The following is a 16,100-nucleotide window of genomic DNA, read 5'->3' as shown; positions in this document are numbered from 1 at the left end:
CTAAAAGGTTCCAGAACTGATCCACAGCCAAGCACATTAGGTCTGCTGAGATGTTCAGTTAATCTCTTACGGATATTAGGTGAGGTAAAAGCCTTACAGGAGTATAAAGTGCTTAATGTTCAAAAATGCAAACTCAATGTGGCTAATGTAACCCTGTCCTCTAGCCTCATTTGTGTGTTGTAAGATCTATTTTTATATCTCAGGAAGGGGATTCCTTGAAAGCTGACAGCACTTGTGGTTATACAAATGCTTGTTTTCAGCTGTCTGTATACAAAATGACAATCCCATCACCCTTATCTCTAGATTTTGTGGTTATTTGGTGATTGTTTTTAAGACTGTTTAGTGTAATTCTTTCTGTCTTGGTGATATTGTAAGGCACAGATTTAAAGTTTTACTCAAGTGTTGCTGTCTTCTTAAGGGTCATGCTCTCCAAAGCTTATGCCTTGGGCAAGGTATGAGGTGAAAGGTGGAGAGGGCAAAATACACCCTCAGTTTAGTTTTACTGAACAACTGCAAATGGTTCAAATTAAAACAATCAGTATATTTTCTTAGCACAAAAGTAAGGCCATCCCTTAACAAACAAATCTCATCTGAGTAAAGAGTGGGTTGCTACAAAATTAATATTGGTATTTGTTTGTGGTTTCTGTTGTTCTGTTGTGATTTTGATGTCAAGTAGATGGATTAAGATTGTTGAGGAACTCAGTGGTTTTTTGGGGGGTATGTCTTTTCGTAGGGAAATTCATAGCACTAGGTGCAGCCTTTCCTGCGGCCCTCCTGCCTTACTGATCTCTGTTTAAAAAAAAGTTTATTTGTATTGTGAGGCAGAGAAGGTACAGGAACTGGTGACCTGAAGAGGATCAACTTTCCCTGCCGAGTTACCAGAGGATTCAGAAAAGGCACACCTACACATTAATTATAACACAAAGGGATAATGTATGTCTTGTTATTTTTTTATTTTAATTTGTTGATTACGAAAAAGGAACAAACGTATTATGAGTTGTGTCAGAAGAGGAAAACATTGCTTGTGTGGGCTTAAAGAGATTATGCTTTCTTGTTTGAAACACTGAACCCACTATAGTGACTATCTTCTTCCTTTGCCTTCATCTTCATTGTTTGATAGCTCTGCTTCTCAATGCAAAGTTGAGAAGCAGACAAGTTGGGTGTAACACGCCTACTGCTACTATTTATACCTATTGAAGCTTCTTTAAAAGAACAATCTGCACTCACTAAGCACTTTATTTGGGTAGAGTAAAAAGGGAAGCCATGCCCAAGATCAATATCTGCGAACTGTGTGACAGACCATGTCCTCTGCTGTGACTGGACGTCTGCTCTCCACTTACTTCCTTAATAGAACACAGAAAAGCACTGGGCATGTTATGATTTATCAACTCCAGGCAACTTTTTGTTTACATTATGCCAGATAAGTCATTAGACTTTTTGTTGTTAACAAGTTAAGATGAGGCCCTTGTGCTAACGTCTTAAAACATGGCCCCTAGATATAAGTAAGCAGTCAGGAGAATTCTCAATTGAAGAGGGAGTGAAAACAGCTCTTTGGCACAGCCCCCTCAGAGTATGGTAAACACATTTTCTTGAAGACACAAAAGATAGGCAAACCTCTGTATCAACTGGTAGAAATGGAGGCACACATCTGTTCTCACCCAGGAGGTTGGTGGGAAAACGTCTATCTAAGCTAGGGATTGATTGGTTACCAGAGACTCATTCCTTGACCTCAAGGACAGACATCTTGGTAGAATAGGCTCTTGCTTAGAAGATTACCCCCCCAAAAAATGTGCAAGTGAATAATGTACAAATAGGTCACTGATTTGTAAACTCATTAGTATCAATGTTAGAGCTGGGTATTACTGCAAGTGAGACACTGAAGCCATGGGCACATCTTTAGGCAGCATAAACACTATGATTCTGATTTGGAGGCAAAGGCATGCGCCCAAATTCTCACTCATTACTCCATTCAGTTAATGCATACTTTGCTCTAGGGGAGCTGCTGCACTCCATAAAGTAGAAAAGCTGCTGCATTTGATAAAAGGTCAAGGGAGACAAAACCGCTGACATCTTCCATAAACTGAAGTTAGAACTTTGCAAGTAGCACATATGGATAATAATACTATTAAGAATTCAATAATAGAGAACTCTAACGTAACAGACAGTAACTCAGAGGCTCGTTCACAAAATGACAATATTATCCTGGGTGTTCCTTGAAGAGTTGCCTGGTCCTATGAAGGGTACGTGTAGTGTAGCACTTCGTATTGTGTTTAAATATATTGAAATGGATGGGGTGAGGCAAAGAAAAAAAAAAAAGAAACGCAGCAGAAATGCCTTAAAAAAGGGCATAATAGATATTGAAGGAAAGGGTGGTTGCAGTCCTTTTAGGGACAGGCCGAATGTTTGAACCGGGACTATTATGCTAGGAAATTGGGCACCGAAAAGAAGAGCTGCATTAACTGCAAGATGTATCCAAGGGCCCTAAATTGTATCCAAGAAGAAATCAAATCGAAGATGTTTGTAAAAAGAAAGTGGGCAAAGTACAGGCGGGACATTCATCAGTTTTACAAGTCTGAAGTTCTAGAATTTTGTGTGGTTAAGGAACTTTGTGTAAGAGAAAAATCACCTAACCACGGTCAGTTACTGCATGTTCTTTTTAGGGTGATCCTGGAGAAAAAGAATGCTGAGTCCTGAGATATTAAGACAATAGTGTTAAAGGTCCACTTAGAAGGGTTGCAGTGGATGAGAACTGCCTTTTTTATATGTATGTGTTGAAAGCATACTCTATTTGCATGAAAAATCAAGACTGCATGACCAGTAGTTTTGTCTAGTACTTAAAAGGAATAAATAATGCTTCGTTGTCACAGTGGATAAGTATAGTCAGGTGTAGGTCTCTAATGAAGAGGTCCATTGATGCTACAGATGGGAAAGCAGGCAGTTATAATCACAGCCGTAAGGTACCTAGGAGTAATAATAGGACGTTTTACCCCTTATCTGATTTTAGTTGATAAGAGGCAAGGAAGGTGGAGTACTGCAGCTCACAAAGACTGTGAGACACACCAATTATTCTCCTGTCTTGTTATCTTGACATCTTTAATATGTTTTGAGAAGCTAATGAGGGATATGGAAAATGACTTCCTGCAAAAAAATATTATAAGAATGCAGGAGATACTGTCTAAATTGTTTGGTGATCTGCAGTAGGAAAGGCGAGGGGATAAGAATGGTAGCTCTTTTGATGGAGTTGCTGCTAACATTTCAGCAGTTTTCAACTTGAAAAACACTGACTTTTCAGTTGTAAACAAAGTATATCTGTGATACTACTCCTTCAGACTATCACGAAAACCTCATCAGCTAATCAAATAATCATTATTAAGGGACATTTACAGCCAGGTAGAGACGTTCAGGAGAAGGTTCAGATGCTGAATATATAAGGAGAACTAATACTAATTTAATTGCAGAAAGATTATCAAAGAAAACTGATTATCCTTGTTGACTTGGATGTGAGGATAATCTCAAAGTGGGCTATGTAGGATAGGCTCGGAGCTGGATTGTTAGACACATTCCAGAAGTCCACTAATAAGAAGTGAAGTCGACCAAATGTGGCAATAAGTTGGAAACAAATATTAAATAATGCCCAGCCTAGACCTCTGAATGGCTCTTTCGGGCATATTCTGTGCCACCGAAAATTATCTTAAGGAGTAACAGGATGAGCATGAGCAATTATATTTTTGTGATCAATGATTACTCCTTCAGATGCCTTAATTCTGTGGGGGAAACAATTGTCGGAAGTGATCAACTGCCTATCAAGATGCCATGGAATGGGTCTGTTCAAAGGGGGTGACTTAGCGTACATCTGCTTTAGTTATGACAACAATGCACTAAGGTAAGTGTCAACCTGTCAGATGTTCAGCAAAGATTGTCAAGAGGTAGAGCCTTTCCAGAAAAGAGAGAAGACCATCATCTAAATGCACTTATTTATTGGGTGATCTAATAATATTAATCTGTTATTGTTAAATTGCACTTAATGAAACCTATCTGGTTCTACAGAGGCAGCTGAATGAATGTGTCACTTACCGTACGTGTAGGAACAGACTTGTAATGAATGAAAAATGGTGTTTACAAAGATATTAATTTAAAAGAACTAGTAATTAAACACAATTGGAAACAGTGTAGGCCTAAACCTATTTCAGATATGTATTTGGGGTCAGACTAGGCTGGAAGGACTGTGAAGGAGATCTCTACCAAAGTGGGGCAGAGTCCTTACCACCTTGCAGGCATAAACCTGTTCTGTGCCCAGTGGTCATCTCCTTGTGCCTATCTCTTGTATCCCCTTACTAATTATGAAATCCAACATCTCCTGAGGGAAGAAAGAACCTTTTCACTGCAAATAAACCAGGCAGTTCTCATGGAAGCATATACGGATGGAAGCACACAGACCACAGGCATTCACCAAATGAATGTACCCCAAATATAAGACAAAGATACTATGTGCGTTAGATGGTGCAAATCGCTGATGGCATGCCAGGCCTGGCTACCAAAATGTTACGAAATTAGTGATATAAACTACCCTAGCTGAAGACACAGACTCAAAGTAATGGGGCTAAGGCAAGCGTTAGGAATTTGATGAGCATAAGGGAATCAGCTTCCAATCATGAGCATCCAGCAGAAAAAAAGAAACTAGTGAGGATGTGCATATGCAGAGAGATGGATATGTGCATGCAAAGCTATGTTTCAGAAGCTAAAGAAGCAATTGCTTGTCCAGCCACTATATTGACGGGTAACTACGAGTTCAGCATGGGAAAGAGTCATAATAAAAAACTGACTAAGTTCACAAAAGAGTAAAATAAAGTTTTTATCTGTGTGTGTGTTGTGTGTACACAAGTAAAAAAACAATCTTTTTTTATTTTTCAAAAGAAGCAATAACGGACTGTACACACACACACACGTAAAATTATTTGCAATGCAGTTTGTCTAGGACAAGGAACTGTAACCATTTCTGTAATAAGAGCTACTTGTGATAAATTAAAATCATCCCAAGCTACTATTTGTTTTTGCAATAGTGTTCATACCAGACCAGATTACAGTAGGGGCCATCTCAGTGCATCAGGAAGGGTAGCCACCAGTAAAAAAGGTTTGCCAATTTGAAATGAATGCCATAGCTGTATTGCCTTGACACCAAGGTAATAATATTAATAATCAGTCTCCCCATCACTGCACGATTTATCACTTGAATATCAGGTTTAGATATATTTTGGAAATCCATTTTTCTCAAAACATCCATTCAGTTATGAAACTACATACATCTACATCTCAAATATATGCTTTACAAATATGGTACATATAGATTAATTCAGCTAAACAAAAGATTCTCATTTAGTAGTCTGGGCAACACACTTGAGAGCTACTTGCAACCTAGCTGGAGAGCTACCAGTTTCTCATGTGCTACTCACTGGAGAAGCCTGATCTAGAGGTATCCAAAGAATTGTAACTAGTGGCCCTATTGGCAATAGCAGAAAGTAGGTGGCCTCCTGTGATCTCAGTGAGTTTCAAGTGTAGATTGCCCAAGCTAGCCAGGTTTAGGAACCCAACTAACACATGTACAGTGGTGTGGTGATTGCACAACAACAAAAAAACAGCCACAGTCACTGAAGTCAGTTAGTGCAGATTTGTATATCTCCACTATGTCTGCGAGGATTAATAGGTCCACTAAGATGCAGATGAAATATCCAGCAACAGAAATCCTTCTCACTAATAATGCTCACCACCTGTGGTCAAGTGCACAAATGAAAATTTGCATTACATAAAACACAAACCTCCTTCCAATTTTTCTTCTTAAATCGAAGTGTCTACACAACAGTGCAGTGAAGAAAGCCATGCAGATAGAAGCAGAACAAAATTCAGTGAGTGCAGTACTAAATAAAAAGAAGTTTAATGAGAATAAGTGATATTAATAAAAAGAAACCAAAAATACATACACTTGGAATGGGAATGACCTGCACCTGGTCTCCCTGAGGGAAAGAAGAAAAGAAATGTCATTGTGTAGCCAATGAATTTCAAAAGGATGAAACACAGATGTTTTTAAAAAACAGGCAAACAGCAACAGAAATAAAATATAGAAGTGTAGATGGCTAACAGTGAATTATGAAGATCAGATTCATCAAAAGTTTGAGAGCCATGAAACAGACAAGAGTTAAATAATTTACGATGTCTATAATGACACTCAAAATCTGAGGCCAAACGAATGCCCTTAATTCACTTTTTACCCATGTATAATTTTATGTTATGCATGGACCCCCCAATCATCTGCCGCTGCTTTCAACTGCTATGGAATGGCATAGGACTAAGGGGGGGGGGGGGGGGCGCATACAAACCAGGCCCCCTTACACTCAACCCACTTATCTATGTGCCTTTCATTCAGTCTCTTCCAGAATTTGTGCTCCCTGCTTTGCACTGCTGGTCTGACAGGGTCTCAGAAACCCCACCTAGAGCAACCTGCAATTCCATTGTGGCCCTGCAACAGTGGGTAACTGAAACAGCCTGGATCCCTATTCTGTGCCAATACCCTCATGAGGAAGTTTTCAAAGCTTTGAGAGACTGCAAAGGATATATATTTCTTTTAGGTGTCTGTGGCATTAGGAGAACTTACAGGACCAACCATGAGGCATACACTTTGATGGAGGTGGGGTTATCACTGTGACAGAATGAAATGGTTTCTCACCTGTATAAGTAGTTTTGTAGCGGGAATAGTTTTCTAGATTCACATGCTATGCATTATTCCACCATCTAGATGTTCGGTCTGGAAACGCTATGTTCTAGTCGTCCATCATCCCCCCTTGGGGTGTCATCGACCACAATTTGGTGCTAAATCCGTTGTCTATGTGACGTCAGACGGCCCCATGGAAGTTCCTGTGTGTGGTCACCATCTTCAGATTATTTGTTTCTTCTTCCTTTATTTCCTTTCCACGTGTTTACTTCTTGTCTCATTTCTGGGGAGGTGGGTGGGTCGCATGTGAATCCAGAAAACTCTTCAACCTATAAAACTACTTAAATAGGTAGGAAACCAGTTCACTTTGCAGCAATAATCCTTTTGTGAATTCACATGCTGTATATTAGATTACCCCTTCCTTGGGTAGGTTTCTGGGGAGGTGGGTGGGTCGCATGTGAATGCAGAAAACTCTTCAACCTATAAAACTACTTAAATAGGTAGGAAACCAGTTCACTTTGCAGCAATAATCCTTTTGTGAATTCACATGCTGTATATTAGATTATCCCTTCCTTGGGTAGGTTGGGATGAAATGTGGATGAGTCGGCAAATAGGTGCTGTAGTAGCTTATGACCCACTTGTGCTTCCTTGTTCATCCGAGTGTCCACACAACAGTGTTTCGCAAAGGTGTGTGGTGATGCCCATATTGCTGCAGAACAGATTTCCTCAATTATTATGTTTACTAGGAACGCCAGTATTGCACCCGTCTTTCTAGTTGAGTGAGCTCCGGGCCACACAAGTAAGTGTTTTCCAGGTTTCGTGTAACAAGTTTGGATAGTGTCAACAATCCATCTGGCGATGGTTGTCTCAGACACTGGTGACCCCTTGTTTGCTTTGGCAACTGATACAAAAAGTTGGTTTCAGTGAAACTTTTGGGTTCTTGCAGGTAGTACATTAAAGCCCTTCGAGTGTCCAAAGTGTGTAGGGCCCTTTCGGCTTGTGTTTTTAGCTCCTGAAAGAAAGCCAGTAATAGTATGCTCTGATTAATGTGGAACTGCGTACTTACCTTTGGTTAGAAGTGTGGATTAGTTCTAAGGACCACCTTGTCCATGTGTATTTGCAAGTACAGCCGTTCCACTGGGCTGTCAGTGATTGTAATTTGCCAGCTGCATAGCAAGGTGATTGCTATCAAAAAAGCTGTTTTGAGGGTGAGCGACTTAAGATTCGATTTGTGCATGGGTTCAAATAGTTCTGTCATTAGCCTCATTAACATCATGTTAAGGTTCCACAAAGGTGTTGGTGTTGCTGTTGGTGGTGTCACCCTTTTTGATCCCTCTAGGAATCTCTTTCCTACTGTGGATGTAAAGAGGCTTGCTCGTGTAGGCCACTATTTCTGCTGAATGTACCTTCAGTGATGCATAAGTAAGACCACTGTCTAGCAGGTGGGTGAGGTATATTAACACTGTCATGATGTGTCCTTGAGTCCATTCTATTGTTATTTGTGCACCAATGAATGTATCTTTTCCATTTATGTGTGTAGCATTTTTGTGTGCTTGGTTGCCTTGCTTCCCTAAGGATTTCCAACGTCCCGAGCCTAAGACGAGGGCCTTTACCCAGGGAGCGGGCCTTTACTGGGCGGCATGGCCTGGTACGGTAGGCTGTAAGGCTATCAGAATGCCCTAATTATAAAAACACAAAGGCCTCTTTGAGCTCGAGGGCCATGAAATCCCTGAAGCTCCAAAGCTTTTGATTCACAGCTGTTGCTGTCATTGTTCAACTGCTAACAGCCACGCTGCGGGCCAGGGCTGGTGGCTGTTGAACATTCACAGCAAAAGCTGTGAATGGGGGCTGAAGTCAGCCCCTGGTTCTTTCATTACTCGGCTAAACTACATTTTCTCATTCAGCCAGGCCAGGGAGATACAGGAGCTGAGCAGCATTCCCCTCCTCCTAAGGCTCAAGTGATTCTGTGAGCTGTAGGAGGAGGGAAAGGGAAGGCTCCAGTGGGCCCTACAGGAAAGTCTCTGCCTTTCGTTTTCCCTTGCCCACTCCATATATTTGAAGAGGCAGGGGAAAGAGAAAGGCAGAGGCTGTGGATTAGAACACTGAAATGTTGAGAGCAGTGGGCCTATAGCCGTTTATATAGGCCTCTGCTGTTCCATTGCCTTCAATGAAGCTCTCAACATCTCAATGTTCTAATATTACTTACATGAAGTAATGATGGCTAAGACTCAGCCATCATTGTTAGTTATGCAGCAGGATGCCAATTTCCATGCATTGCTGAATTTATTTTAAGGTGTAGAGTTAGCCAAGAACTTTTGGTTTTAGCAAAATATGTATACAATATGCTTACTAATACGGAGTTTCAGCAAGCCTTTTTCGTACACTGGTCTGTTGTTCTGTCATTCCCAATGGCAATGTATGCTTTTTAAGAGCAAAAATATATTTCTGCTTTCAGGCATATTTAGGTCGAAGTCTACCAGACTACACAGCTGTCTAGTTGCAAAGACATATTGGTGACCTACAGAAAGCTGACCTAGAAATGCATTAAGCTCCTTAGCATTGGTTTTGTGTTTTGTCACTCACATCTGCAAGCTTTCTATTTAATGGCTTTGACTATTTTAGACGCTCAAACATTTCTTGCCCTTCTCATGGAGCATAGCCTTTTTACCACCTTCCTGATTGGCTCTGTCTATTCTTCTACGAGTGCTCAATTTTCAGGGAATCCTTTTACTTTCTGTGAAGCACTCCATGGGAGAGCATGTGTCTTGCAGCTGTCTCTGTTGTATGATTCTCTCCTTCATATGCTCCTGGTCCTCTCAATCTCAATGTGCTTCTGAGCACCCTTGCGTACACATTACTGTTTCGGCCAAGTGACCTCACCCGACCCTTACCCCTAATGCTCTCTTCACTTCAATGTGCTTCTCTGCTGCCTCTGTGTTGTTTATTGTGACAAACAGTAAAGCTGGAATAAGCGTACCCAAAGTCTTTGGGGCTATGCAACTGTTTCATAGGCAAACATAACTTTTCTAGTTAGAACGTGACAAAGCCCACCACTGCAACTGCCTACCATCACATGGGAGCTTTCTACAGCATACAACAAAAATACAACTTAAAGCATGCGGTGAATGTTGTTGAAACCACGATGTTTCCTCTGGTCAGATATTCCTGCTCAGCAGCCCTCAGAGTATGGTCTCAGAAAGTGACATGATCGTCTCAGAATACACCACAGCACACAGGCTCTAGCTCCTCGACTACCCAGTTAGGCAGGTAGTACATCTATTAAATATACAAAGCTTGTGTGCTTGGGGTTTCCAAGGAATGCAAGCCCTGCAGTCATCACTGTATGAGGCAGAGGCAGCTATCTCCAGATGAGGAAGTTGACACTTCATTCAATACTTGCTCTCGCTTCCAGTAGAGCATCAAATCACCCTTTTTCAGTTTCTAAGTGCTGTAGAAAATCCCACCATACCCCTAATACTACCACCACCACCACCCTATACACCACCATCCTACCCTAACCAACACCGTACACTAACTACACCACTTTCACAACTCTTAACCAACAAGCCCCACTACCCTACCAGCACCAGCTAAACTACATCTATCACCACCCTAGCCATTACCTCCACCCTAACAACTATCACCCTAACCAGCCTACCAACAGCCTACCCACCATCCTTCCCACTGTCACAACCCGAACAGCAGCACTCCTGCAATCACCCTCCTAAAAAAATAAGAGGGAAATGCATACAAACTACAGTGGGCAACTGCAAAACAATAGTAACAAAGTTGAAACTATTGCTTACTTCATTGAGGTGACTGTGTTTCAAATAGGCCAGGGGGAAGCGGACAATCCGGTTTTAGTTGAATCCAACAGTAACATTCACTCCTTATTGAACAATTAATATGGTTAGGACTATAAAGCCTGTATGGCCAGGACCCACTCTCAAAGGGACAAAATAGGCAGGCTATTATCTCGTCTCATCAGACTGGAACAAATACTAGGACCCATCACAACCCTACATTCCTCTCTGGATACAATGATCTATACACAACACAAAATCCACACAGTCTTCAATGACCATTACAGTGATTTGTATAACGTCATACTAAGTGGCACCCCACTGCTGTATTTGGGTTCTTAAACAGCCTTCAATTGCAGAGAATTACTCCTGAGCATAGTGCAGCAATGAAAGAACCGATCTCAGTACATGATAAGTGGGGTGCTGTTAAATAATTACCACAAGGTAAAACACTGGGCTTAGATGGTTTTCCTATCAAATTTTATAAGTCATTTGCCCCGCAATTAGCTGCTAAGCTAGCTTAACTCTATAAATCTTTGGTTGAAACTGGTTTCTGCCCGTCAGCCCTGGGAGAAAGTGGCAGCAGCATTGTCCCCGGCTCGTAATGGAGCCGGCGGCCATGCTACCGCCCTCAGGGTGCACCAGCAGCCTCGCAATGTTTACTCTCTGCACAGCATTCTGACAGCCACCACAAGTGTGGCAATCCAAGAACAGCCACACTCTTAATCAGGCCCTAAACAATGGTTACAGAGAAAAAAATACTGGTGACAAGGCTGCTTTCGGTGTCCCCCGGGTTGATTTACTTGGACCAGAATGGATTTATCCCGGTCAGAACCACCTCACTTGATATAAGATGCTTATATCATGAGTCCATAAAATGCTCCATTGAATTAAACATTCGTACACTGATCTGACAGGGAAGTTCGGGACAGATGGGCTTATTTCCAATTCATTCATAGTAGGTCGTGGCACTAATCATGGGTGTTCACTCTCCTGCCTCTTGTTTGCCCTAGCTACAGAGCCATATCTGTTAAAGTTCATCTAATGGGAGACCCCTGGGGTTTCCCTTTGCACAAAACAACCCACGGTTTGTCAATTTATGCAGATGAAATGTTTGCATACCTGAAGGATGTGTGTAACAACATCTTCCCAAATCTATAGCCCCTGAATGACTAAGGTGGCAATGGGTTTGATGGTAATTTAACAAAAGTGACTGCTTTACTTAGATCCCAAATAGGAAGTATTTGCTTACGTACACAATCAGTAGAATCACACTAGCCAAAACAATCATCCTTCCTAGACTACTATATTACTTTTCAAATTTAGCTCTGCAAATTCATAGGAATTCTTTTCATGCTCTTAAAAGTATGCAGTGGAACTTAATTTGTAACATTGTCAGACACAAGGTATCATTGTCTAAGCTAAGGCTCGAGACAGACCAGTGGGGTTTAGGTGCTTCAAATTTTGACAACTATTATTCTAATGGGTTTCCCGCTGGTTTGCTGGCAGGTCATTAGTGGAGGTTGTCATGGGGACCCTTTTAGCACCCAATTTGGTCACCCCTGTTTTAACTTAGTTTACAGTTGATGTTTTTTTCATCAGCAAGGAACACGCTGCTCATTTAATCAGCTTTTGCACCACATATAGTCGGTACTTCTTGTCCAAGGGTATAGAGCGAGGTACAAAATATGCTAACTAGTGTTTCCAGTCCAGGAGCCAGTTTCTATCACTAAGACACAGCATTACATTAGAACTGCATTCCCAATCTGGTGTAGTTTATTATATAAACTGTACACTGACCCAAGGAGGGCAGAGGTCATTCCTGCCACGACGATCCTGGGACGCATGCTATGTGACAAGCATCTTGGCTGTGCTGATCTGCCAGCTTCCTGAGAGAACTGCAATCTACACAACAGGCTGATTCCTGATACTATATCCAGTTATGGACCTGGGATCCCTTATACCTAGCTAGGCAGAGGGTGACAACCACTATGCTATCAGATATAGACATAGGACTAAGTGGCTATCTATAGAACTTCTAGAACCACATACATCATGGTTGGATTGTTTATATTCTTTACCCTAATCATCATGCTGATTACCTTGCTTTGTTTCATCTGCCTAATTATTGCAGTTCACTCTTTATATGCTAGATTAAGACTGTTTTAATACATTTATTCAACATTTATTTTGCCTCTATAGGTCTCGCCTTGGCGTGTGTGAGTAAATGAGCGAAAGGTGTATGATCTATTTCCACAGCTTCCCTGGGGAGTTGGAGTGTCATGTTCAGGATGCCATAATCACCTTTTACCCTGCTGGGTTTGGAGGTGTGAGCTTGCCAGGAGTTAAGACAATGGCTACCAAAGGTGTGGATTGCACTCAATCTCCCACACTCTGCAGTGCTGCCGTCCTAAACATGCAGTTCTATTACCAAAGTAGGAACCACATAAAAAGGTAGGCATTTCACCCAACAGCCCCAATGAAATAGAAATACAACAACTGTATCTTCCTGTAGCCACATGTCTGAAAAATCCCTCCTGTTTGCTATGCATAGTTATCTGCTGTTATAAAAGGAGTAGTCAAATCACCAGATGCTTAAATGCATATCCACCTGTAATTCCTCAGCAAAGTATTCCTATCTTTAGGCGTGATCTTTCTAAATGTTCGTGGAAGCACTGGCTTGATATGGGTTCTTGTGACATTAGGAGGTCTTTTGCAGGTTCGGAACCCTGATCCTTTTTGGGACGTTAGTGGAACAATACGGCCTACATTCAGGGCAGTTCCCGTACTATGGGAGATTGATCAGGGCTATGCACATTTACTAAGCAATGACAGATATAGAACCTCAAATATATGCTAAAGTGCAGATGTAACAGGGACTGAGAAAAATATCTTGTCTCAGGAAGACTATTTAGACTCATGCCAGGAACCCTCTGTCTTGTGGAAAATATTTTGGGATTACATTGTGATATGATACTGGCACTTGCTATAGTGCTCGCATTCCAACTTGCCCTGTGCCAAAGAGCTTCTCACAAGTCTATTAAAGAAACACAATGTGAAATGAGGATGCTGTGCTTACTATCACATGGAAGGTCGAAAGTCTGTCATTCAAAATGCAATATAAAAGGGAAAAACGTATAATTTTGCTGTAACTCTGATATTAAGTGGTGGCACAGTCTGCACAATTGTGAAAAGACTCTGCCATGAGCACGTGGAACACGAACCACGTTTGTAAGAGAAGATGCATAATACATGCATTATGCTTTTACTGGAAAAAGCGAAAAAATTGAAAGATTTTCACCACGCTGATGATCATATGCCCAATTATTTATTAGGTTTTCAAGGTTTGGCAAGATAAAGATGGAGTTTTAAACACAAAGATCTAAGAGTTAAGTATGCCATTAATGCACATACCAATACAGTAAATAATTATTTGTGCTCAGAAACTCCTTACATAAACTCTCTGTCTTACCATGAGGAAAGCTGGAAGGTGGACAGTGATAGTACAATTTGTGATAAATAATGGAACAGGATCCTAGCACATCCCTACAAATAATCATCAATGCATGCTTCAAGAATATTCAGTTTCATAAATGGCATAAGACATACCTGACCTATAGAGGTAGCCATAAATTCTTCTCAAACACTTCTCCAGACTACTCTAGATGTTGCACAGCTCTGGCAGGGATACAACATATGTTCTGGGATTGCCCTCACACGGTTGTCTACTGGAGGGAGGAATGCAAATGTATCACATCAGCCACCCTATTTCACACTCTTTACAGCCACTAGTACTACCTCCTTGGTCTTTATAAACACCTAAGAGACAATAAAGCAGAGTTGAATTGTATGGACCTCACCCTTCTTTTAGCCAAACAAGCCCACACGCTAAGATGGAAGTCTTTGAGACCCCAACAATTAAAAAGTGGCTCAGAATGGCTCAGAAATCGGCTGAAGCACAAACTATAGCTTTACACAGGGAAGGAGCAAGGATACTTAGAAAATACTCTATTGCACAATAATTAGGTAATACTGAAACTTTCCAGTGACAATAAGGACAACATTATATCACTTTGAAAAATTCTCACTTTATCTGCTTAGTAATTATAGTGCTAATATGTATATGTGTGAAACTTTCTTAGATGTGGAACACCTGTTTTGGTGATGTTAACTGTCACATCAGATGACACACTTACTCTGCTATTTTACTAAAGCTGTACTTTAATTATTGGCCTAGTGTTTACCTGTAATAACGCTAAACCCTTCCAGGTATCCTCGTTGATTCCAGTTATGGTGGGACCACTGTATTGCTGGTCTACTTTATCTTCTGGGACCCTGCATTGATGCATCTTGATAAATTACTTGTGTCTGACTAAGTTCTTTTTTAGTTTCTTGTTGTTTCAAGGTTTTCTCCCATTCAACTGTATTTTTTATCAGTAATTTTGTGACAGCACTAATACGTACACGTGATACATGTAGTGAAATAGATATTTAATAATTTCATGATAATGCTCTCATCTCATGTCGGATGTTAATCTACATCACTTGTATATTTAATAATATACCAAGCACACTGAAACGGTAACAATGTGATGGCTTTTGCTGATAACTTAATGTGATAACAACACAATGGTATGCATTGCACTTGTTATAAAATCAGTAACAATCATTAAAAACTAAAAAGCACTGTATGAAAAAAGATGCATGCATGTATTTAAATAGCATGAACCTAGCCAACGGGCAACAGAGCACAGTTCAGTGTAAAAGACCAGCATAAATTCAATAAGTGAAAGGACAGGTGGCTGGTTTGTGGGACTGTTAATGCATTTTGATGTACTGTTCTCTAAAGAGGTGTATTATCAACAATTTCTTAAATTGGAGCAGCGGTTTGGGTAGTCCTGATGGATACAGAGATGTTGTTCTAGATTCTGGTTGCATACATGGAAGAAGTCTGCTGCTTTGCTTTTTCTTTTGCACACTTACTCTGCAGTCTGATCCTGTGCTGGCTGTGGGTGTATCGAGAACCACCAGGGATGTGAAGCTTGTCCGCAAGATAAGCAGGAGTGCTTGCTAAGATGGCTTTGTAAATGATGCAGCTGGTTTTGAAGATCGGGTGTGCCAGCAAGGGAGCCAATGGAGTTACATCTGGATGGGGGTGATAAAATTTCTTCAATCCTTGGATGAGACACGCTGCAGCCTGTAGGGTGCCGTTAAGGGTGCCAATGGGGAGTATGGAATGCCATGAACCATGGTGTTACAACTATCCAGATGCAAGTGTAAGATGGGCTAAACAGCAATTTTTAAGTCCCTTTCTGGGAGAAACTGTTTCACCTTTTTTACAAGATAGAGTAAAAGCTGTGTTTGTTTTTGGCAGTGTGTTCCTTGGGGGTGAGTGAGGTTGGTGTCCAGGATTAAACCAAGTGACTTTAAGAGAAGTTAATTAATGCAGGTTTGGTAAAAGATTAACGATCACTTTCAAAATCTTAGCCTTGGTGTACTCTGAAATTTTTTGAAAGCAAGTAAGGGACCTCCATCAATAATCTTCTTCTTCAGGAATAGCAAAAAAGTGTGTGGTATAAAGAGACAGCCAACCG

At 40.9% G+C, this 16,100-nt stretch overlaps 1 protein-coding gene across 2 annotated transcripts in view; it reads right to left on the bottom strand.

The window, feature by feature from the left end:
- Positions 1-16,100, bottom strand: part of CTDSPL (CTD small phosphatase like) — a 398,245-nt gene that overhangs the window by 219,270 nt on the left and 162,875 nt on the right. The window contains exon 3 of one of the 2 annotated variants that reach the window (XM_069211053.1): positions 5,976-6,008. The exons of the other annotated variant lie outside the window; for it this stretch is intronic. Within the exon in view, the coding sequence (XP_069067154.1) occupies positions 5,976-6,008 (33 nt within the window). The remainder of the gene's footprint in view (positions 1-5,975; positions 6,009-16,100) is intronic. 2 annotated transcript variants of the gene reach the window in all.

The sequence above is a fragment of the Pleurodeles waltl genome, chromosome 10 (assembly GCF_031143425.1).
Source record: "Pleurodeles waltl isolate 20211129_DDA chromosome 10, aPleWal1.hap1.20221129, whole genome shotgun sequence".
NCBI classification, from domain to species: Eukaryota; Metazoa; Chordata; class Amphibia; order Caudata; family Salamandridae; genus Pleurodeles; species Pleurodeles waltl.
Note: the sequence above shows the minus strand (reverse complement) of the source record. Positions and strands in the feature narration are given on the sequence as shown.